At 37.0% G+C, this 24,524-nt stretch overlaps 1 protein-coding gene across 3 annotated transcripts in view; it reads left to right on the top strand.

The window, feature by feature from the left end:
* Positions 1-24,524, top strand: part of HMCN1 (hemicentin 1) — a 481,286-nt gene that overhangs the window by 205,198 nt on the left and 251,564 nt on the right. For 2 of the 3 annotated variants that reach the window (XM_058700608.1, XM_058700606.1), the window contains exons 12-14: positions 18,377-18,518; positions 19,625-19,752; positions 22,221-22,334. In XM_058700608.1, the coding sequence (XP_058556591.1) occupies positions 18,377-18,518; positions 19,625-19,752; positions 22,221-22,334 (384 nt within the window). Of the gene's footprint in view, positions 1-18,376; positions 18,526-19,624; positions 19,753-22,220; positions 22,335-24,524 lie in introns of those variants that run through there. The other variant, XM_058700609.1, reaches the window with a different exon arrangement.

Raw genomic sequence — 24,524 nt, 5'->3', positions numbered from 1 at the left:
TTGTACAGGATGATATTTTTAATGCCTAAATAAACATCAATACATCCCCCCCAAAAAAAAACACTTTGTTGACAGACACTGGGTCTGGATTTGATGTCACCTGATTTGAGTGTGAATAAACAGAAAATTATCGAAACAAAATAGGAAAAAAAATAAAGCACTGGACCTAAGGAAAAAATACTGAGGAACACAACAAGGGGGGATAGCCTTGAAAGAAATGGATGCTTTTGAAAGCAGTTCATTCTAGAGACTGGGAAAAAAATGTTTAGTGTCACCAATGTCTTTATAAAAGACCTATCCTCCTTTGAGCAGTAGTATAGAATGATAGAAGAAGAAGTAGCTGATGTGAAAGATCAACAACAAGTGTGATGGAAGAAATAAGAAAGGATTTGATGTTAAAATGCAATATTATAATGCAAATTTGAATCAGAGGCACTAAAAAACAGAATTTATACTACATAAAAATAAAATCAGGGATGTGGTGCACAAACTTGAGAAGTTCTTTCAGAATGTTGAGGAAAAAAACTATGAGTGAGTAATATGTTGTTGTTTTTCAAGTAGAAATAAAAAACAGAGACTGGAACTTGGAACTTAAAGCTATGTATGTATATAGCATATATATTTATATAACAAAGACAAGTGACACTAAAGAAATAGAAAAAGATATAATTGAAGAAAATTATCCTAGAGAAGAAAAAAAAAATGTCCTGGGTAAGCAAATCAAGCGAGGTCAATGAAGAGAGAATTTCATCTAGACACATCCTGGCTGAAATTTGAAATTATTAGTACAAGGGAAAAAACTCCACAAGCATACATTCAGACTGACCCAATATGTTGTAAATGGAGGGATAAAATCAGACTGGTGTCAGACTTCTCAGATGTGCTAAAGGCTAGAAAATAATTGCAATGACTGTTTGTCATAGTTTGGTTCTTAGGGTCTGAATATGTTCTCTCATTTGGGAAGATATTCTTTACTCTCTAAGGGAGAAGCAGAAAAGCAGATAAAATCAGATTATTCTTTTCCCCATCCTAGAATAAGCCATTCCAATGTTCCCAGTGGGACTTTAACTCTTCCTTAGACCATGGACACTTCAAAGACCTCAGTTTTGGCAGTATCGTGGAATTTTGAGTCCAGCCTTGGCAGAAGCAAGTGTCCTAGTGGCTCTTTTCCATCATTCTCATTTCCCTTAGTGACATTAGGCTCATTATCATTCTACCAGAAGAGCCTTGAGAAGAAACACTGATCGTAGAAACTGTGGTTGTTTGAATCAGTCACATAATGAGCATGAGAGAATGTGAATAGGTTGATATGCTTCCTTCATTATGAGAATTCCTCACTGTGGGGAAAATGGTATAATTATATACAGGAAATTCTTCCAAAAGGGGATTTCCTCAAGCAGGGCTTATAAGACTCAGAAATCCGGCTAGTCAAACATATAAACAAACAAATTGAAGCCACCCACAGTTATGATGGGAAAGGGTCGGGGGGAAACCCAGTTAGATTGATATAGACAAAAATGTGAATATGAGATTGACCATTGCTTGTTTGGGGACAGTGGAACTATAAGTGACCTTCTTATTTATACTTTTATGTACTTAAAAAAAGTGTTTAATAGGAATGCATTATTTAAAAACTTTGTGTAAATAGGCTTTAAATTTTTTTTGAAAGTGCTCATATTAATTTTATTGGGAGATTGGGGTAATGTGTTTTCTTTCTTTGCTAAATATTCCATAAATTTGTGTTATCACTTTTATATTTAAAATAATTAAGGTATAATTAAGAAAGTTAATAAGAGGTAATGTAAAAATAAGGAATAAATAAGAAAATAAATTAAGAAATAGTGCCTCTCAAAAGTGTCAGATTAGAACTTTTATCAGTACAAAAATTCATACTTGAAAGCTTAAGGGTCTGGAATTTTTTAGGACTATATTATAGAATAAGCATTTTAAATCCTTTCTGCAACAAAGTAAGGTCAAGCAAAAAGAATAAATGCAGAATTTCAGTTGATAAGTTGGGTTTTCTTATACTGAATAACCCAGTAACAGAGCCATGACAATCTCTTCAATTTTTCCCTTTGCAAGATTTTCACAGAAATAAATTGTGATTTATAGAATGCGATATCCATGATTGAATGATGAAAACTGCTTTTTATTTGCTTTTCTCTTTTCTTAGACATTTTGATACACTAAAGTCTTGCTAGTTAAGCCTTCTGTTGTTGGAAGTTGATCTGAGACATGTATATGTATGTTTTAAATACTAGTGCATCTTTGTGGATTTCATTTAGATAAGATGAAACCACACACTTAAAATGAAAACCTCAAATCATTACTTGCTGTCAAAAGTTAATTGTATTCATTTCCTTGGTTGTTTGATGTCCCAGTATGAATCAGCACAAATGAATAACATGCTCTGTTAAGATACTGGCTTTTGTTGCCTTCTGTACTATGAATCTAATAAGGAGTAAGTTGGAGGCCTTTAGGTTTGAAGGAAAATAATCTAGTGAAGTTTTGATTCAGATATTCACTGCACTGATATCCAAGGAAAATGCAGTTTCCCATAGAAATATTTGCTTTCCTGGTTCTTTCTATGGTGACTGTAAGCTTTATGAAGAGAAAAGTTTAATGTTCACTTTCTTTATCTGATGAATGTATTCTAATGACTCCATGGTTTCAGGCAAGCTTCTGTTTATAACAAAATGCAATTCTACTCAATAAAATTATACATCTTCCTTGACTTAGGATGGGGTTATGTAATCCCTAGTGGCTTGCCCTGCCCTAGGTTACAAAGCCAGCAAGTGACACAGCCCAGATCTAAACTGGGTCTTTCCATTGTTCTGCATTGAATACAGAAATGCCTACACAGGCTATTAGCAGGCCTTAAGTTCCGGCAGGTAGAGGAAAGTGTAAAAAGATAATATAAATAAATGGTTCTTGGGTATGGACAGAAAAGTGAGAGCAGTGAATTTTTTTTTTAATTTTTTTTATTTTTTAATATATGAAATTTACTGTCAAATTGGTTTCCATACAACACCCAGTGCTCATCCCAAAAGGTGCCCTCCTCAATACCCATCACCCACCCTCCCCTCCCTCCCACCCCCCATCAACCCTCAGTTTGTTCTCAGTTTTTAACAGTCTCTTATGCTTTGGCTCTCTCCCACTCTAACCTCTTTTTTGTTGTTGTTTCCTTCCCCTCCCCCATGGGTTTCTGTTAAGTTTCTCAGGATCCACATAAGAGTGAAACCATATGGTATCTGTCTTTCTCTGTATGGCTTATTTCACTTAGCATCACACTCTCCAGTTCCATCCACGTTGCTACAAAAGGCCATATTTCATTCTTTCTCATTGCCACGTAGTATTCCATTGTGTATATAAACCACAATTTCTTTATCCACTCATCAGTTGATGGACATTTGGGCTCTTTCCATAATTTGGCTATTGTTGAGAGTGCTGCTATAAACATTGGGGTACAAGTGCCCCTATGCATCAGTACTCCTGTATCCCTTGGATAAATTCCTAGCAGTGCTATTGCTGGGTCATAGGGTAGGTCTATTTTTAATTTTCTGAGGAACCTCCACACTGCTTTCCAGAGCGGCTGCACCAATTTGCATTCCCACCAACAGTGCAAGAGGGTTCCCATTTCTCCACATCCTCTCCAGCATCTATAGTCTCCTGATTTCTTCATTTTGGCCACTCTGACTGGCATGAGGTGATATCTGAGTGTGGTTTTGATTTGTATTTCCCTGATAAGGAGCGACGTTGAACATCTTTTCATGTGCCTGTTGGCCATCCGGATGTCTTTTTTAGAGAAGTGTCTACTCATGTTTTCTGCCCATTTCTTCACTGGGTTATTTGTTTTTCGGGTGTGGAGTTTGATGAGCTCTTTATAGATTTTGGATACTAGCCCTTTGTCCGATGTGTCATTTGCAAATATCTTTTCCCATTCCGTTGGTTGCCTTTTAGTTTTGTTGGTTGTTTCCTTTGCTGTGCAGAAGCTTTTTATCTTCATAAGGTCCCAGTAATTCACTTTTGCTTTTAATTCCCTAGCCTTTGGGGATGTGCCGAGTAAGAGATTGCTACGGCTGAGGTCAGAGAGGTCTTTTCCTGCTTTCTCCTCTAAGGTTTTGATGGTTTCCTGTCTCACATTCAGGTCCTTTATCCATTTTGAGTTTATTTTTGTGAATGGTGTGAGAAAGTGGTCTAGTTTCAACCTTCTGCATGTTGCTGTCCAGTTCTCCCAGCACCATTTGTTAAAGAGACTGTCTTTTTTCCATTGGGTGTTCTTTCCCGCTTTGTCAAAGATGAGTTGGCCATACGTTTGTGGGTCTAGTTCTGGGGTTTCTATTCTATTCCATTGGTCTATGTGTCTGTTTTTATGCCAATACCATGCTGTCTTGATGATGACAGCTTTGTAGTAGAGGCTAAAGTCTGGGATTGTGATGCCTCCTGCTTTGGTCTTCTTCTTCAAAATTACTTTGGCTATTCGGGGCCTTTTGTGGTTCCATATGAATTTTAGGATTGCTTGTTCTAGTTTCAAGAAGAATGCTGGTGCAATTTTGCTTGGGATTGCATTGAATATGTAGCAGTGAATTTTTTTAAAAGTAGGCTCCATGCTCAATGTGGAGCCCCACATGGGGCTTAAACTCATTACCCTGAGATCAACACCTGAGCTGAGATCAAGAGTGGGATGCTTAACCAACTAAGCTACCCATGTACCCCCCTAAATTTTTTTCAATAGGAAAGTTACAGATGTCCTCAGGTTTCTGTGGCATAGGTTAAGAATCTCTGGAAATCTCCAGCATTGTGTGTAACGATGATTTAGAGAAATCACTGCTTGATTTTAATTCCCTATCCCTCCGTTGCTCCTTCCTTCTCTGGTGCCTTATACAGTAGGCCAGGTAGATCACAACAGTTTGGTAAATCTTTTGACCCAAGTTCTGGTAGAGTAGCTAAGGAGCAGGTCAGGGGAGAGAAACAACCATAAATATGCTCCAAAACAAGCACACAGAGAGAATGTAAGACGATTAAACCGTAAGTTCCATGATGGCAGGGTCCAATTTTCTTCAGTTTGGTGTCTTTAGTGCCTGACACAATATTTAGTGCATAGTGTTGCATCCTGTCTGTGGGAAGTCTGAATGAGAAGTAGAGTTCATATTTCCTTTTTTTTAATTTTTATTTATCTTTTAGTCCAAGAGAGATTTTTCAGGGGCCCAGAGACCGTGAAGAGAAATGTTAGGATAATATTAGATGGTATTGGACAGTAAAGAAAATGAGCTAGAGTATATTCATTTAGTACAGTGCCTGGGATGTAGAGAGTGGTTAATAAATGTTAATTGGGGAATTAAAAAAAAAAAACAAAATAGAGTGTTTAGGTAAGGCAAGTCCGAAAAATATTTCCATCATAAGATGTACTAAAAAATTATTTGAGTTATATTCTTTCTGAACATTGATTAATGTTTATTATTTTATAAATTCATTATCTAATTAAAAATAAATTCTGTTCCTACAGATTAGATATTTGTAATACAGGAAAAAACATAGTAACTTACTATTTTTATTTATGAGGAAAGGGATATGATATTTGACTATTATGAATAAAAGTTGAATTAATTCTTAGTACTTATTGCTGGATCTGCAGAAAGGTATACATTAGGAGCATTTGGTTATTGATAGTGCTAAACTGATAATCATTTTAAATGATATTTAAATGATAAATGATAGAATCTTCATTTATGCTGTTTCCTACAGCACTATCTGAATAATAGTGTTATCAGTATACTTTTTCATAGTACTAAAACAAATACTGAAACACATGAAGTGTCTTGACTAAAAACACAGGTCTGCCAAAGATCAGGGCTGGTGTCTTATTTGTTTATATATTCATTATTCCTTCCTTCCTTCCTTCCTTCCTTCCTTCCTTCCTTCCTTCCTTCCTTCCTTCCTTCCTTCCTTCCTTCATGTATTCACCAAAACTTTAAGTGTCAGATATTGTGCTCTTTGCTGAGGGTATAAATGAAGATAGAACAGCATCCTTCCCCTCAATAAGTTTATAATATAAGAAAGGGAATAAGTAAATTAAATGAATATTTATAACACAGTGTGGTAAGAATTTCACCAGGGTATTATACCTAGGAGTCTTTAATTCTTAGTGATGAGTGAATGTTGAGAAAGGCTTCACACAGGAGATGGTACCTGAGGTATCCACTGGAATATAAGTCAGCATTACCCAGGTAGAAATCAGGAAAGCCTTTCTAGATGGAGAAAATTACATGTGTAAAGTCACAGAAGAATGAAGACACAGCAGTGTGGGCATGCTGAGAGTAGAGGGTCCAGCTGAAGAGGGAGATCTGTCCCTAGGATGGTGTGATTTTCTTTTTCCTGCTGTTTTCAGGATCCTTTTCATATACAAGTGGAAAAATCATTCAGGTTTGTGACTTTGTGATGTTGGCTCAGCAAACAATAAAAACAAGGTACCCGGGGGAGAAAAAGTGGTTGCAGTGATAGCTCTGTGGAGTTTAGGCTGGATAAAGAAAGAAGAGAAGGTTAAAGGCATCGTCTGATAGATTGGAATAAATCAGAAGGGTCAGAGGAGTTTGGGTCATGATGAAGTTGGGGAAGGAGAGTGTGGGAGTCAGGAAGTGACAACTGGAAGGATGGGAGGTTCTGAACCTCAGATTGGACTGCAAGGCTAAGTGTTTTTGCAATCACATTGTGGGTCACTTCCCTGATAAGATAACTAAGGTAACAAATGAATTTGTCTAGCAACATAAAGTAACTGCCAGATTTTTAAGTCTTTCCTGCTAGAAGTGCTATGTAGATCTACTTTTATGTACTTTTGATCCTATAAGTGTTGCATACTTTATAAAATTATCCTTTTTTGAGTACCATAACCCTTTTTTTGAAAAAAAAAACCCTATTATTTTAGAGTAGTTTTAGGTTCACAGCAAAACTGAGAGGAAGTTACAGAGATGGTTCATATACTCTCTGCCCTTTGCCATTATCACCATCCCCCACCAGAGTGGTACATTTGTTAGGATTGATGAACTTGCACTGACACTTCATAATCACCCAGAGTCTGTAGTTTACATTAGGGCTTACTCTTGAAATTGTACATTCCGTGGGTCTGGACCAATTTATAATGGTATTTATCCATCATTATAGTACCATGCAGAGTGTTTATTGGCACTGCTGTTAAAAACCTCTGTGCTCTATTCATCTCTCCTTTTCACCCTCCCAACCACTAGAAAACCACTTATCTTTTTATTGTCTCCATAGTTTGGCCTTTTCAAAAATGTCTTACAGTTTGACACATACAGTACGTATCCTTTTCAGATTGGCTTGTTTCACTTAGTAATATGCATTTAAGGTTCCTCCATGTCTTTTTCATAGCTTGATAGCTCATTTCTTTTTAGCACTGAATAATATTACATTGTCAACTTTTGATAGTCAAAAGATATCCTTGCCATAATTGTGTCTGGATCAGAAGATACATGTACATATATGTAAAGCTTTAATAGTATTTTTCTACTATGCTATGAAGTAATAATGCTAATTATGATTGACCCTTTTTTCCCCAAGTCAAATGAGAATGGACTTTCTTCTATTTGGAAATTCTGTGATTTTGGAAAATTGTTATAAAGAGAGCCCAGTAAAGAAAAGGTAATGCAATAGTCAATGCTGGTCATCATTTAATTGAAGATTTTCTAAGTAAGAAAGAATAGACTTTAAAAATTCTAACCTTCTTATCAATCATATTTATTGTCTTAATCTGTTTTGACTAATCACCCAAAGAAGCTCCTGAAATGTTAAGGAAAGAAAAAATATAGTATTATATGGAAACAATGTTAATGCATAAATAATTTTATACTAGGAATTAGTATAATTTTATATGAGGAATTTTATACTAGGAATTCAAATAGATACCAAAGGAGCAAACATTTGCTACATATATATATCCTTATATTTTACATTGGGAAATAAAAATTGTAAATTTTTAATAAATCTTCATGTGTTTTGCCATTAGTATTTTTTCACTAAATAGAATTTAGCCTAAATTTATCACTGCCTATCTCTGAAATTATTGCCCTTCTCTTATTAACTGTATTTCCTAACCATATTGGTGTTTGGGTATGGGATTTTTTGCAAATCCAGCTATAACTGTCAAGATTTAGTCCTTGCCTATGTGTTTTATTGCTAATGCACCACCTACTGGTAAATCAATGAATAAATGACCTCTCAGATTTAACAGACCTTCTCTCTAGTCCAGCACTGTCTAATAGCAATGATAGAAGTATATCTGTGATGCTCTGTGTGGTAGCTACTAACTGTATGTGGCACTTGAGCACTTGAAATATGGCTAATGCTCCTTAAGGAACTTGTTCTGAAATTTGATCTAGTTTTAGATAATTTAAATGTGAATTTAAATAGACATTTGGCTAGTGGCTACCGAATTGGATAGCACAACTGTAGTATTTTCCAGAGAAAAAAGAAAAGCAGAAATAGCAAGAGCAGAAGTCTTTGGAAATTTATGGCAGCTGCTGTGTATATTAAGGACTCTCATAATTCATTGGAATTATTGTCATTCAGGAATAATTCTGCCATTTTGGAAAAGTTATAGCCAGGTCTTCATATTTACATTGATGAGATACCATTTGGAAATATGCACTTGATTCCATTATCTTTGGGATTTCAGTGGCCTTTGCCTCTTTGTTCAGGCAGTTGATTTCTGTTTTTGTTTGGCTGATTCGTTGGCTTTTAGTTTTCATCCTGTGCTCTCGCTCTTTGGAAGGAATCCCTGGCCATTTTTATGGGAACTTTCTAGTAGGCATGGAAAAACTTAAAAGATGTGAAAATGTATTCCATTAACATTTCTACTCATTTGAAAATTAAGGAAAATTTAAATGAACAAGCACATCTGTCTATTGTAAATCACTCTTAGTGAAATTCTGTTACTCATTGTGCAAGCTTCATACTTAAAAGTTGGTTACCACTAGAACTAGCTGGAGTTACCTCCCTAATCAGAAGCGGAAGTAATGCATTTTCAAACAATGTCAGTATGTTTTAAATACACTGATTGAGCTAAATCACTAGGTACACATCTGTTGGGATAGGACATAACTACTAATTACAATTCTCAGCAGGCTCAATGACAGTCATTATGTAACTTTTTGAAGTTAGCTTTTTCAACAGGAAACACAGATATTTAGAAGAGTCAGAGACTCTGTAAAATACATTTTACAGTCTGTACAATTCAATAGAAATTACGTTCAGTAATTAAATACTAATTATTTTCCAGTTTCTCATCTAGCATTGCTTGATGTTAGATCATTCAACGTATCATCCACAATGAAGAAAAGTATTTGGGGAGCAGTTGTAAATCTGTTCTATTATGTTTCAAATATACGAATCAATTAAGTGGTTAGGCTGAATGTAGGTTTTTAACTATCTCCAAAATAAGGATATTTATTTAGATTTTATTGTGAGAACTCAAGTAAAAAACAGAAACTTAATACTGAAAACTACTTAATGGAGTATCTTCTCATCAGAGTCTTAATTCCTCATTACATGAAATTATCACTAGGAACACTTAGAAGCTTGGAAATCTTCCATCACAGGGATTAATTGACAGCCCTGAAAACACATTTTTTTTTTTTTACCAAAATGTAATTCAATGCCTTTTTAAACAACAATTTACAATTGGTTACTCCACTAGGTGACTTTTGGACACATATCCTTTTGGAGGAGGCTAAGGAAAGCTTCTAGAACTTTATAACCCTGCTTCTTAAACTGAAAGTTGCTGAGATAAAAATCCTTTCTTGCCTGATTCTGTGAATCTCATTGCTTCCTGGGGTAATGAAAGCACTAGACCAGGAGTCCGGGCACTTGGGATCTATTTCAAGGAATCATGCCCTCCTCTTTCTCGCTTTCACTTTGTGTGCTCCTTCCTCAGACCACACAAACACAGTGTATCAATTTTTAAAATTGAATTTCCAATTCTCTTTTTATTTATGGATGTATTGGGCCATATTTTCTGTGGGCCGATGCTGGAATCAGTGGATGCTTGGCAATGCTAATAGGGATCAGTGTGAATGAGCTAATGTGAAATTTAGAGTTCAGATGGAATTATCCCAGGTATAATGATATGTTTAGGCCCAGGTGCTTCCCACTTTCCCTACGCATAGTTAGTTCAGTTTGTCAGTGTCTCTCAAATCACTCCCTTCCTTATTTCCCTGGTAACTTTGCATGTCATCCCCTTTGGATGTCACAAACCTAAACTACTAAAATCCTCTTTTCTTGGACTTCCTTCAAATTTTGTTCCCTCACTTTAATTCATAGTATAATTAGGTGAATTTTCCCCAAGATTGCTTTAAAATTTTTTTTAATGTTTATTTATTTTTGAGAGGGAAAGAGACAGAGCACGAACAGGGGAGGGGCAGAGAGAGAGAGGGAAACACAGAATTCAAAGCAGGCTCCAGGCTTCCAGCTGTTAGCACAGAAGAACCTTGAACCCACGAACTGGGTTCAAGGGTTCTTGAACCCATGAACTGTGGTGCTTGAACCCACGAACTGTGAGATCATGAACTGAGTAAGGTGGGATGCTCAACAGACTGAGCCACTCAGGCGCCCCTCCCTTAAATGCCCATGCATTCAGAACCTTTTTGTGGTTTCCTAATTACCTCAGAATAAAATTGACAATCATTAGCCATCCACACACTGACTCTTCCATAATACTTTTAACTTTTTTATGTTTATTTATTTTTGAGAGAGAGACAGAGAGAGAGAGAGAGACAGAGACAGAGAGACAGAGTGTGAGAGGGGGAGGGGCAGAGAGAGAGAGGGAGACAGAATCTGAAGCAGGCTCCAGGCTCTGAACTGTCAGCACAGAGCCTGATGGTGGGGCTCAAACATTAGCAGCTAGATCATGACCTGAGCCTAAGTGGGATGCGTAAATGACTGAGCTCCCTCAGGCATCCCATCTTCCATAATACTTTTAACATTTTATCTTCAACCTTTATCCTCCTAAAACAATGTATGGAGAAAAAAAAAGAAAAATGTTTCCTTTCAATATATGGATACTATTCACTTTAAATGAAGCAGATATTCTTATGTCTTTTCCTTTATGCCCGTTTCTTTAACATGGGTAACTAAATATTTGAACTTGTTCTTAAAACTTCACCTCTAATTATGAATTCAAAGTAGAGAAACTACCAGATTATTTTCTGCCATGAAATATTACTCATGCTGCTAAATGTTATCTCTTAGAGCAGTATCAGGCAGACAGTTTGTAGTGTTTGTATGAGTTTTGAATTTTCTTGGTATCGAATTTCTCCAAAGGGTGGCTAGGTACTATGCCTGTCTTCATCTTCAGTCTCCAGAACTGATTTTCTGGTGGCCAGTGAATGTTTCCTCTACCAGGCTCCATGTCCATTATACTTTCAGTGGATTCCTGTTTTCTGCTGCTTTGGCTCTACCTCTGCTCTGTTACTTCTATCTTTCCATGATTTGCCCAATTCCACGCCCATTGCTTGAGTCACAGAAGCATCCCGACTATCTCCAGATTACATGGTTCTCACTCAGATTCTATGACCTAGCTCAAAGAGCTATTTTGACTTTAATGTTTCCTATCTAAATCCTACCTTTGATGTGAACTTCCTCTCATAAACCACCTTCTTTCTCCCATCCAAGTACTAACCAGGTATGACCCTGCTTAGCTTCTAAGATCAGAGGAGATTCAGGTGGTATGGCCATCAACTAAACCATCTTTCTGAATAGTCAGGCTTCTGTAGAACTTTTTGCTTTCTTTCTCTTTCTTTCTTTCTTTTTGTGACACACAATTTTGTACTTAATTACCATCATTTTTCCCCAATCATATTATATGTACTGAGGTACTTTTTTACTGCCCCCCCCCCCCCGCCTTTTAACCACAGCTCCCTGCACCAAGAGAAAAACACAATTGCACCCAATAGGTGTGTGTTCCTTAATTGCTGAATGGACCTCAAAGTAATAGTAACAGACTATAGGGAAGATTTGGGTCACTAACTTTATCTTTCATGTTTCCATGTGAATTTCAATGGCTTATCTGGGTCACATCAACAGTGTTCGATTTCATTACATAAGTACTTTCTTTTCCCCTCCCAGCACATGCCAGCAAATCACTGCTTACATTTAAAACCTATTTTGTAACAAAGTCTGATAGTTATCTTATGAAAAATTTATAAAGATTTTTTTAAGTATTGTTTAGTTTACCATAATTAAAAATTATATCATGTGAGTAAGTTTGGCAAAATTTTTTGAAAGAGGCTAAAGCAGTTTATCCATTTTAAGGTGACAGTGGCTGCTATATTTCCAAATGCTTGTACTGAACAGGCTGAGGAGTGAAAGAATAAATGGTGTGGTATGTATTACACAGTATGAATTTAAAGTTTTGTTTAAAACACACTATCATCCTGTTTCTCTGGGGACAAGAAATAAGTCTACTGATTTTATTAGTTGCTCCTTTATGAGGAGGATTTTTAAAGCTGACAATGAACAAGGGAATCCTGGTTAAATTGTTGAGTATATTCCATGGAGAGCTGACGTTTCTTCCATAATCACATGCTGCCACATGGAAGTCAAAGGGCCAGACAAGGCTTCCTTTTTTTTTGCCATGTTATGTCTGTATGAACATTAGAAGTATTAATTTTTTTTCTATGGTGTCAGGAAAGGGTGGATGTCTGTCACTAATTAGTTCACGTCACCAGAGAGAATGTTGCAGTAAAAAAAGGAAATATTTCTCAAGATGATGGATGAAGTTAAACCCTAATGACCAGAATTACTTCACTCAGTATGAAATTGATATTATCATAACCATATGCTCATTACATCATCACATCCCCTTTTTAACAAGTGCCAGGTGACGTAGGTATTAGCGTGGGTCTTTTTAAATCAGCAAAATGTGGAAAAACTAGATTTATCTATTTTTATTGAAATGTCTAACAAATTTTGAGTATCTAGAACAGAAGAATCAAACAAGGTATATTTCATATTATTTATTAGTGGGATTTGTGATCTAAATAGAACATGCAAGCATGAGAATTGTGATCAAGTTTCATATGTAAATGCCTAGATAATATATATAGACACACCTATTTTAAATGCTATGTCACTTATTTGATCTCTCTCCGTCATACTTTACTGTATAATGGAATATTGATAATAGCAAAAATTACATAGTGCCTACTGTGCACCAGCAATTGCTTTAAGTGTTTTATGTATGTTAATTTAACTAATCTGCAATAACACTGTGCCTTATTATCCCCACTAAGGCATAGACCAGACACGTAGATTACTTAACCATGTTGAAGCTTGTTAGGTGCTTTATCTGTAGAATGGCTGTGACACTTCATAGAGTTATTGTGGAAAATAAATGATAGGCCTAGAGTTAGATACCTACCATGTAACAGGCACTCAATAATTTTGCTAACCTTCCTATTTGAAGAGCTGACTACCAAAAGGAGATTTAGTACCTCATTGTACATAATTTGGATTTGTATCCAGTATTCTGTGAGTTCTGTGTGGTTATAAAGTGTCTAAATTATAGGTACTCAATAAATGTTTGTTGTGTGAAAGGATGAAACACAAAGAAATTTGCCCAGGTAATCTACACGTGCCAGTGGTGAAAATATTTTAAATTGTTGCTTAGATAATTCAAAGCATTTCCATCATCTGATTAATTTATTGGTGATAATTAAATCACCTTGAAGAGAAAGTCTTTTAGATCTTTTCTTTGAGAATGTCCTATCAGAGGCAAAACAGCAACAAGTCAGATCCAGCTGACCACCAACAGGAAATATGTCTTGAGAGTGTGAGGTTGACATTGGAGATTTGCAAGAGTTAGGCAAGATTTTATCTTCCACAGCCTTTGCAGGCAGAACAATAGCTATTTTCAATTCATTTTGCTAGCCTTACCATTTAGAGTGTGCTAAGACACCTAAGTCTTAAATCAGTATTTATTTTTTTATTTTTAGTATCATAATCTATGTGTATCTCTTTAAATCATTGGTGAGAAATTGTAAAAACTCACCTATTTTGCTTTTTTTATAACTAAAATATAAAGAATGGATTAATGCCTTAATACTAATAGAGCACCATGTTTCCATTGTTTTGGCTAATGAAAAGCAAGTTGTTATTTATGGTGATGATGTTGGTGGTTGATGGTGGTGGTGGTGATGATGATGGTGATAATGGTGATGATAATGGTGATTATTGTGGTGGTGAAATAAGATTGAAAACCAACTAAGAATGGATTACTTCCCCCCAAAGCCTAAAATTTGACTCTAGACTTTGATAGAGTTGAACTAAGGCTTTTAAGCTTGTTCTGCTCCATTAAAGCCACTTTATTAAAACAAGAGGAGCTGTTTTTCTGGAAAATTAAAAATTCTAACAGTTGAAATAATTATAGTGAGGTCTATTACAGCCTTATTTAACCTAATCAAGTGAAGGCTGAATCATTCTGACCATCTTTATTCAACTGTTATTTGGCAGAAATCTAATTTTGCTTCCATGTTTGTTCATTTCCTTTCTGATTTTCTTATTGTCAGCAGAAATATTCTTTCCAGGACAATGGCAAATTTCTCACCTTCTTTGAGATGATGTCATCCCATCTGTGTGTATGCACACAGACTGATTTCGTGACCCTGAGCAGCACCCTATGTCCAGGCTTTATTTGAGAAATGACCTCTTAGCCCTCTGCATCCTGGTTTGAGTAACTGACATTTATTTTCACTTTGATACCTGAACTACAGAGCCTACCAGTGGAATTCTTGCTGGGAGAGATGCCAGGCCAATTCTGTTAGACTTTATCGGGAGGCACCATGTTTAGACATAAATCCCAAGAGCTGCTGAATCTTTGCAGCAATCCTAGGTCAACATGAGCTAAGCATAAGAAACATTTTATTTTCAGAAAGTGGGACTGAATAAATGTAGGTATTCAATAAATTCCAAAGAGAAAGAAGTGTTCCTTTTTCCCCTCATCCCCTAAAGATTATCTGAAACACTCCCACAGCATGTGTAGTCCTCTGGCATTTCAGAATTGATGGATTCCAGATGGAATCACAACTTGAACTTACTGGCCATGGGCAGTCTGCCCTTGACCTCCTGTATTTCTCTAGCCATATGTTCACCAAGAAGAATCCATGGAATAATAAGACTATCAACCAATTCCACAGGCAGGAAAAACCCTTTAAACATTAACTTCAAAGACAGTCATAATTTGAAGAACACAATGTAAACAGGAAAAAAAGGGGGGTGATTGTAAGCTGCTTGCAATTAGGCACTAATTAGTTTTATCCAGTTGTGTAGCCTACTGGTCTAGTGTTACCACTTGTATCTCCTTCAAATGTATCAGGATTTCTCAGACTAATTTTTCTTAGTGAAATTAAGCCACAATTTGCAGGCTAACTTATAGTAAAGATATATCATAAATATATAAAGATCAACTAATTGAATTTCTCTATCTCATTTATATTAAAAATGCAGTTAACTGGAAAGTTGGCACCATGTCTGTTTGGCTCATCATTGTCTCCCTACAGGTTAGCACAGAGCCTGGAACATAATAATTGTGCAAAAACCACATGTTATTAAATTTATTTATTTTTGTCAGTACCTATAACTTCTATTTCAAACACTGTGGAAGTGAATTTATTTTCATTTATCTTACTGAGTGGGGAATATTTACACTAAGAAAATTATTATTTCTTTGATGGTACTTTCTTTGAAGATTAATTCGCATTCTGTAGTAATATAGATGTAAAATGTGGAATTGATTAGGCCAGATATATCAACATTCCAGTTACCCCAGGGAATTTTTGTATCCTTTTTGACAATAACTTCCTGATTCATTACTTTACTTTCAAAAGTCTGTTTTCTGCCGCAGAAGTGGAATGTATGCAATGGAAACTTTGAATAATTGCTATTTCCTGTTAAGTTGTGTCCTGTGAATCCATGGGCATGAGATAAATGATCAATATAGCAGGACCTTGAGCAGTGGCAGGCATAAAAATTCTCAGAGCCAAGTTACAATTTAGGAAGGGACTGTATTCCCTCAACAGTTTTAAATGCCTGTTATTTACAAGTCACTGTATAGCATGAAAGGGATATTAAATACTGTAGAAAGCAATGTAATATGGAATAATATGAAAGAGATGGTCTTCACCTCAACAAATTACAATCTAATAAATAAAGAGCAGCAGCCAGGACAAGTGGTGGCTCCAAACCTGTGTTCACTAAATGGAAAGAGGCAAAAGGCCCTATGTAGAGACCTTTCCTGAGAATAGGTTTATACTGAAGTTCCAACTTAGCAGACAGAAGCCAGTGGTCAGCTGGTGGGAGCAAAGTAGGAAGGGGCCACCTGGTAAACACTGGAGTACAGAAACATGACATTGGAACCAAATTCATTTTACTCTCAAAGAGAATTTACTTCCTCTGCTTTAAAATTCCTTTGGTCCCTTCCCTGTACAGATTGGGCTAGACCCCTGATGGGGGTCATATAAAGAGCTCTTTCTGGGTTGGAGTCCAAGGAGGGGGCTCAAGGCCAGCACAATTGGGTCCACAGGGCACTCCTGCAGGTGAGTGGTCCCAGTGATGCCCTGGTCATGGAGCTCTTGCCGTGGCTGACCACCATTCTCCTGCTGCTGCTGCTGCTGCTCATACAGCTGAGCCACATGGCCAAGTTCTAAACCAAGATCCCCTTGTACTGTGTGCTCTGCCTCACGGTCTCCAGTATGGCCAGGGTCATCTGCTTATTACACCACAGCAGTCAGATGGTGGAGAACATGAATATCATCAGTTGCTTTGTCCAGCTCTTCAAGTACATATAGAACCCTTCACTTTGAGACAGAGGGCCACTAGAAGGTGGAAGTGGGCCAACTCTGAGTTATCATTTTTTAACCACCAGAGTGTCCTGAACATGATAGGCCTCTTGGAGGCTCTCCACAAGTGTTGCATGTAGATCACCAAGCAGGCATTCTCTTCATGGGGCCCATAGGCCTGATCATGTGTCTTGGGGACATCTTCATCAACTGGCAATGCTCCAGGACAAACCATGACTCTGATGTCTGACATAGGCCAGCCCATGGTCATAGAGTACCTCAGAATGTGGATCCACCCTGAGGACATGCAGAAGGACAATCTTTCAAGAAAGATGCCTTTTACCTGGCAATTCAGGTCTACGTGCCCATCATTTCTGTGGTATACTCCACCTTCTCCTCCTTCTGTGACCCCAAAAGGAAGCTCTTAATTTTTTTTTACATTTATTTATTTTTGAGAGACAGAGAGACAGAGCACAAGTTGGGGAGGGGCAGAGAGAGAAGGAGACACAGAATCCGAAGCAGGCTCCAGTCTCTGAGCTGATAGCATAGAGCCTGACATGGGGCTCAAACTCACAAACCGTGAGATCATGACCTGAGCTGAAGTCAGACACTTAACCGACTGAGCCACCCAGGCACCCTAAAAGGAAGCTCTGTATCTCAGGGACATTCAAGGTGGAGATATTAGATGCCATCCCCACCAGTGACCTCACCATGACTGATGTCCCCAGGCAATGAGGACTACTTTCTTTTACCTAAGACACCTCAAGAGAATGGACCACATCTGCCCCTAGGCCATGAGGACCACCTTCTTCCACATGTTCAAGACACTCCAGGAGAATGGAGTTACTGCAAGGCCAGCCCAGTAAGCAAGGCCATGGAGCAGAGTAGGACTGGGGGGCAGGACCTGGCGAGAGAATGGACAGAAGGACCCTTCCCAATTCCCTGGCCTGCTCCAGCTGCCAAATATCACTGTATCTTGCTCCTGCAGCTCCCATGGCTTTCATTCAGGCCCTTCCTGTCACTGGCCTCCAATCCAGGTCCCTAAAGTCCCCCAGAGGAGAGTTAGCAGGACCTTTCCCAAGTTCTGAGGGCAAGGCCTCATCTACTCTCATGCTGTGGTATCTGGAAGTAGCAGTAGGCCTGACAGGGTTGGGCTGAGGTGCAAGGTCTCAGGACAAATGGCCAGAAGTAAGGCCCTCTGCCCTGGAACTGCGGAGTAGTGGCAGGCTCCAGGGTCCCAGCCACAGCATCAGGCTTTCAGGGAGAAGAGGGGCTCTGTAGGGACCAAGAACCCCAGTCTCATGCAACCTGGGCCACAGAGAGCAAGGGTGCAGAGTCTGCAACTCCTGTCAACTTTGGGGAAGATCTCCCAAATACCTGCTGCAACTTGGTTGTTACTTTTATAAACGAATTCTTGAAAGTGCAAATAAAAATAAAGGTGTGGTAAGAAGCCTACAAATCTGCTAAGATAGGAAGCTCTTAACATCAGGATAAGTTGCCATTTCGCCATATATGTTTCTTTCTATTTGCAGAACCACCCAAAGTCACTGTGATGCCCAAGAATCAATCATTCACAGGGGGATCTGAAGTCTCCATCATGTGTTCTGCAACAGGTTTTCCCAAACCAAAGATCACCTGGACCATTAATGATATGTTTATCATGGGTTCACACAGGTACTGGGTTTGTATCACATTCTTTGTTTTTACTGAGTGAAATATTAATTAGAATGAATCAAAAGCCAGACGAAACTAATGTGACTAAGTCCCTATGGTTGAGGGAGCTTTGACCAAAATCCACAGCATTCGATTTTCTAAATAGGCCAGGAAATGTCCATAAAATAATAAATGATGACTTGACAGAGTTGGATGTTCTGCAGTCTTGAATTTAATGGCCAGGACTAAGAGCTTCATGATACTTTGCATTGGAAACATGACACCATAACCCTTGGCTTACCTTGAATAATTGAAATGGGGAAAATAAATGTTCTAGGGGGCAATATGTAGTTTCCACTGATCTATTAAAGATATGGTCATGGGATTTAATAGGAGAGAAGGAGATCTCACGGATGGAACAGTAGCTCTAATTAAAATGTGTGCAGACATTCTTTGTAATTCCTAGTCACTTTTGCCATACTGCATTGAGATATATTTTATCTGATGGATGCCTTTTAAAGACATTGAATCTCCTCACGCTCAGAGTGCAATGACCATGGGGAACAGAAACAAGGAAGCTTCCAGCTATTGAGCTTCCATAACTCTGGGTTTTGTCTGAGGAGGAGGGCTTAGGTATGAGCCAGATTCTATTTCTAGACTCATCACTGACTTGCTGTGTGACAGCAGGCATTGTATCTCTCAGGTTTTCATTGTGAGGAATCATTTAGCATAGCAGTTTACAGAGTGTGATTGCCTGTTTGCAAATTCCACTTCTTCCATTTACTAACTGCCTTTGGGTGAGTTATATATATTCCCTTTACTCATCTGTAAAACAGAGATAATAATCGTATCTAACTCACTGGGTAATTGTGAAGATTTAAAACATTAATAAACGTAAAACTTCTGGAGCACTTTCTGGCACATAGCAAGTACTGAATACTGGCATCTCTTATGATTATTGTTATTATTATTACTACTACGTCTACTATATTTCTTATAAAATGATGACATTAATGGTTTTTGTAAACAGCATCAAAAATATAAGTCTAAAATATTTGTAAGGAGGTACTATAGTTTCTTCATACTGTTACTAGGGTATTTTCAATTTTATTTTCTTTTGTCCATAGGTATAGGATGACCTCAGAAGGTACCTTATTTATCAAAAATGCAGTTCCCAAAGATGCAGGGATTTATGGTTGCCTGGCAAGTAATGCAGCTGGAACAGACAAACAGACTTCTACCCTTAGATATATTGGCAAGTATAATCAGTTTAAAAAGCAATTAAAATAGGATGCATATCATATCAAGCAATGTAAAAGTACTTTCCTGAAAATTAATATTAGGAATCAGTTATAACCAGTCTTATAATTGATTGTTTATTTCACACATTCATTAAAGCAAATATTGTAACATTTAAGTTAAAAGTTCAGGGAGTGGAGGGGCGCCTGGGTGGCGCAGTCGGTTAAGCGTCCGACTTCAGCCAGGTCACGATCTCGCGGTCCGTGAGTTCGAGCCCCGCGTCAGGCTCTGGGCTGATGGCTCGGAGCCTGGAGCCTGTTTCCGATTCTGTGTCTCCCTCTCTCTCTGCCCCTCCCCCGTTCATGCTATGTCTCTCTCTGTCCCAAAAATAAATAAAAAAATGTTGAAAAAAAAAATTAAAAAAAAAAAAAGGTCAGGGAGTGGATAGCTTCATCATTCAGTAGAAATCTAGGAGGCTTACATCTTGTGGTAGAGTCCCAGATTGTCTACAAAGTCTGTATTTCCATGGCTTTTCTGTTCTTTGCAATATTTTGCTTACATATTAATAAATTCTATATCCTTTCTAGTTTACCTCAACTTCCATTTTATATTTTTAACTTATATTTAAAGCTTTATAGTATTTCTATAGTAATGACATGTTTATAACATTTCTGTCATTTATCCTGTCTAGCTGTTATTTCACTTTGCATCTTCAGTTTTTCCCCTCCAAACTCAAGCATTTATTGAGGATGCATTTTGTGATAATTATAATAAATATTCCATAATAAAATGTATAATAACATATAATATATAGTCTAATATATTTTAATTAATCATATACTCTAATAATATATAACAGAATAGAGTATTTCTTTTAATTTGGTCTTTCTTAAACAAATAAAGGACAAGGACATGACATGTTCAGTGTTAGTTTGTAATTGTGAATAATTAATGGCTAGCAGTCTACCCTGCCATTTATGGTAAGGTAGTGAAACTGGCAGTGGAGAGTAAGAAAGCTACAATAAAAATTAAGAATTGTAATTTGGTGTGTATAGATGAGGGAGGTAGCAAAAGTATTGTAAATATCAAAGCTGAAAGCATAGAAAGAAGTGGTCTTCATTGATAGAAATGAGGAAGGCACATGGTAAGTTTGGAAGATTAGAGAAGAAAGAGACAGTGGGACTGTAGAAAGCAGGTTGAAATAGATTCTGAATCATAGACACAAATTTCAGTTCATTCACAAAGAAGCTAAAATAGTTGACCCACTTATTCACCTTATTAATTGCCCAGAGTATCTAAAATTGTGGAATGTGAAATAAAAGATGTATGTTATGAAGTCCTTACTTTTTGAGAGCCTGCATAATGGGAATGGCTATACATAGAGATATAGAAGAAAGCAGACAGACTAGTACTATAGCAGAGGACTGGTGGAGAGGAAGATTAATTCTGACTGGGAATTTGTAAAGATTTCTCAAAGGAGACAGGACTTAAGCTCAGTCTGGAGGAACAAGTGGGATTAGAAGAGTTGTGGCGAAGGGCATTTCAGGCAGAGGAAACAGCTTTGCAAAAACAGGAAGATAGGAGAGGGTAGGGGGCGCTTTGGGCTACCATTTTGCTCTGTACCTTGTGATGAGTAAGAAAGTGTTATGGAAGGTAAGTTACAAGAGAAAGCTCTGTACCAGTGTATGATTTTTGAAAGCCAAACTAGAGAATTGTGGAATGAATTCACTGAAAGCTTTCTTTCTAGGAGAGGGATAACATGATCTTTGAGAAGTTAATTCAATTTCTTTTTAACTACTTCAGTTGAAATTAGAAAGTCCTAACATGCCCAGCTAAGAGAAAAATGTATGAGTGAACTCTAAAGAATTAGGCAAAGAAACTTAGAGAATGTATGTATTTAGCATCAAAGGCAAAAAGAGAATGGAGACTCTACTTTTTATAGATGGAACTTTTACCCTTAGACTACAACCCTCTCTCTGTAGTGAAACATGAATATCCTTAAAATCACATAGAAAATATTACAACAAATTCATCTACAATTATATTATCCTCATAATTTAGCCAAGTCAGCCTTATCATAGCTCTTTTGATATTTTTATTACTATTACTCTTCTCTCTGTTCCTTCAGTATTACTTACTATTTCTATAAGATGTTCAGATTTCTAAGACTTGTCTTTCCTTATATATCTCTTTTTTTTTTCATAAAGACCTTTCAATTAATTTCCTAATTTTTTGTACTCTTTTATCAGAATTATTTTTGCCTAATATATATTTTTGGCCTTAATAAATAATCTTTTCATCACATACATCTATCTATGAACACTTGCATTATAAGAGTTTCATTCTGTTTATAAACATTGAAATAACCACAAGCTCATAAATACTGGTAGATTTTGCTAAATTGGTTCATTTAGTGTAATCATGAACAAGGTCCACGTGGCACTGGGCCAGATGTTGACGATTTGCATGTTTGTTTTTTTTCAGAAGCCCCGAAGTTGATCGTAGTTCAGAGCGAGCTCTTGGTTGCTCTTGGGGATACAACAGTTATGGAATGTAAAACTTCTGGTATTCCTCCACCTCGAGTTAAGTGGTTCAAAGGTACATTTCTTAAATATGTTCATGTCTGGTTCACTTGGTTTTGTTTTCTCTTTTAAAAAAATGATTTGTTAAAATTTTGTTTTGGTGTGTGACTTAGCAGCCCCATAAAATGTGTTTATGATCTCACTAGAGACAATAGTTCAAAATTCTGAACTCTAAATTTCAAGATTTGACATCTGGTGTGGATTATAGGACCGTGAAAATCAAAGCAGGAAAAGTTCGCCTTTGCTAATCCAGCTGAACATTCTCTTTGTTAGTTTAGGATTGTTTCCTGTAGAAAATTGTCCAAGAATACTCTGTTAACGTTTAAAATGGCTTTCCTGATTTCAATTCACTTAGAGATAATAGCTGTCACTATTAGAAAGTTTTCTAGATTCCCAAGGACACTTTCTATAAAGTGCTCAAAAAAAGACATAACATTAAAGCTTACAGGTAGTTGAAAGACAGTGTGATGGGCATCATCATGCATAGTAGATGCTTATATCAAGCATGGAAATTATCTCCCTACATTCGTAACATAAAGATTACACCTTTGTGATTCTATAATAAAATAACAGTAATGTGTTGTTTGTCTTAGTAAGAATACTCTCGGGTCCTGGTCCAGGCTCAGATGCTGACAGTAGATATCTGTGTAAAATGTCCTGCTTCTGTTTCTGTCTCAGTTCTTCCAATATATGAGAAAGAAAAATTCCCGCAAACACTCTAACAGGGAGGTTGCTAGGATTATTGAGATGCTGTTTGCAAAATACTTTTTAATCTTCAGATGAAAAATGCTAAACAGTACAAAGAACTATTGTTGTGATTCTGTTTGTTAAATCACAGACATTCCCATAGCAACGGGTTGATGTCATAATCACAAAATTATGAATTCACCTCGGGTTCAAACTCTTGGGGAACATGAGGTGAAAAAGAAAGGCTTTATGTAGAAAACAAACACATTTAAATAATACAAATCAAAAACAGAAAAACTAGGAGGTAATGCTATTTTCATGGTTTTCTATGTTAAATGATTTTTTGTCTTCATGTTTTCTCTGATAAGAAAGTGTTTCTGGATTTGCTTCTTAATTAGGCTTATTTCAGTTACCATAAGCTGTAATTTTAGTTATTTAAAAATCTTAAGTCTTTGAATTACAAATGAAATAGATAATCAGTGTCAAAGTCACATCATAATTAAATAAATCCAGAAAAAAATGTGTTATAGAAGCAGTAGTTCTCTTTTTTAAAAGTTAATGTGACCTGCTGACTTCTCTGCCTGTAGATAGCAGAGTCACACAGAAAGTCTTTTATTTTCCCAAATTGAGGCTACTTTTCTGAGTAAACTTAGTCTTCATGTTAACCTGGGTCCCATAAATGGCTTGGAAGGTAAGGAGGAGTTAGGGAGCCATGCAGTGACCACATGGAAGATTCTAGAATTGATTGCCTTTTAACTTTCTAAACCAAAGATGTTGGAGTTCAATGGGCCCAGTTAAATCTATTCCATTTCTCTCAGTTATGAAACAACAGAGATAGAATGTGGACATTAAACACTGACAGACCAAATTAGAAGACATCCTCCAGTGTTCATCAACAGTATGCACAGTAGGCATAGACCCCAGAAATAGGCCAACCTACTGTCCTATCTGTACCAGGCAAGCATTTATTGCATATGCAGAGTCTGGATCACCAAGAACAAAATTAGAGGATAAACTCTGATGCAGACTGGTTCCAGAAAGAAAGGGGGAAGAGGCAGCTGGGCTCTCCTTTTCCACCTCTGCTAGGGATGAGACAATGGGAGGTTAGGGAAATCCTACCTTATGGAAACCAAGGGGTGAAGAAGAGTCCTTACCTTAACCAGAAGAATAACTTTTTCTTCATACCCCTTTTTCTAGCAATTCTGATTGAATATAGGTAGTGATTAATTGATTGTAAGAACACATGGAATCTGTCCTAACAAATTTTGAAGTGTGCGATACAGCATGGTTAACTATGGGCACTTTGTTGCACAGTAGATCTCTAGAACTTACTCCTCTTGGATAATTGAAACTTCATACCTGTTGAAGAATATCTCATTTCCTTTGTCCCCAAACCCCTGGCACCTACCATTCATTAATAAATTAATAAATTATATTCTATTCAGGCCATCAGAGAAAAGGAATTGCATAAGTACAAATACCCATAAAAATTTTGGATTTTTCATTTTAGAAATAAGCA

The sequence above is a fragment of the Neofelis nebulosa genome, chromosome 15 (assembly GCF_028018385.1).
Source record: "Neofelis nebulosa isolate mNeoNeb1 chromosome 15, mNeoNeb1.pri, whole genome shotgun sequence".
NCBI classification, from domain to species: domain Eukaryota; kingdom Metazoa; phylum Chordata; class Mammalia; order Carnivora; family Felidae; genus Neofelis; species Neofelis nebulosa.
This window is presented reverse-complemented; position numbering and strand designations above follow the sequence as displayed.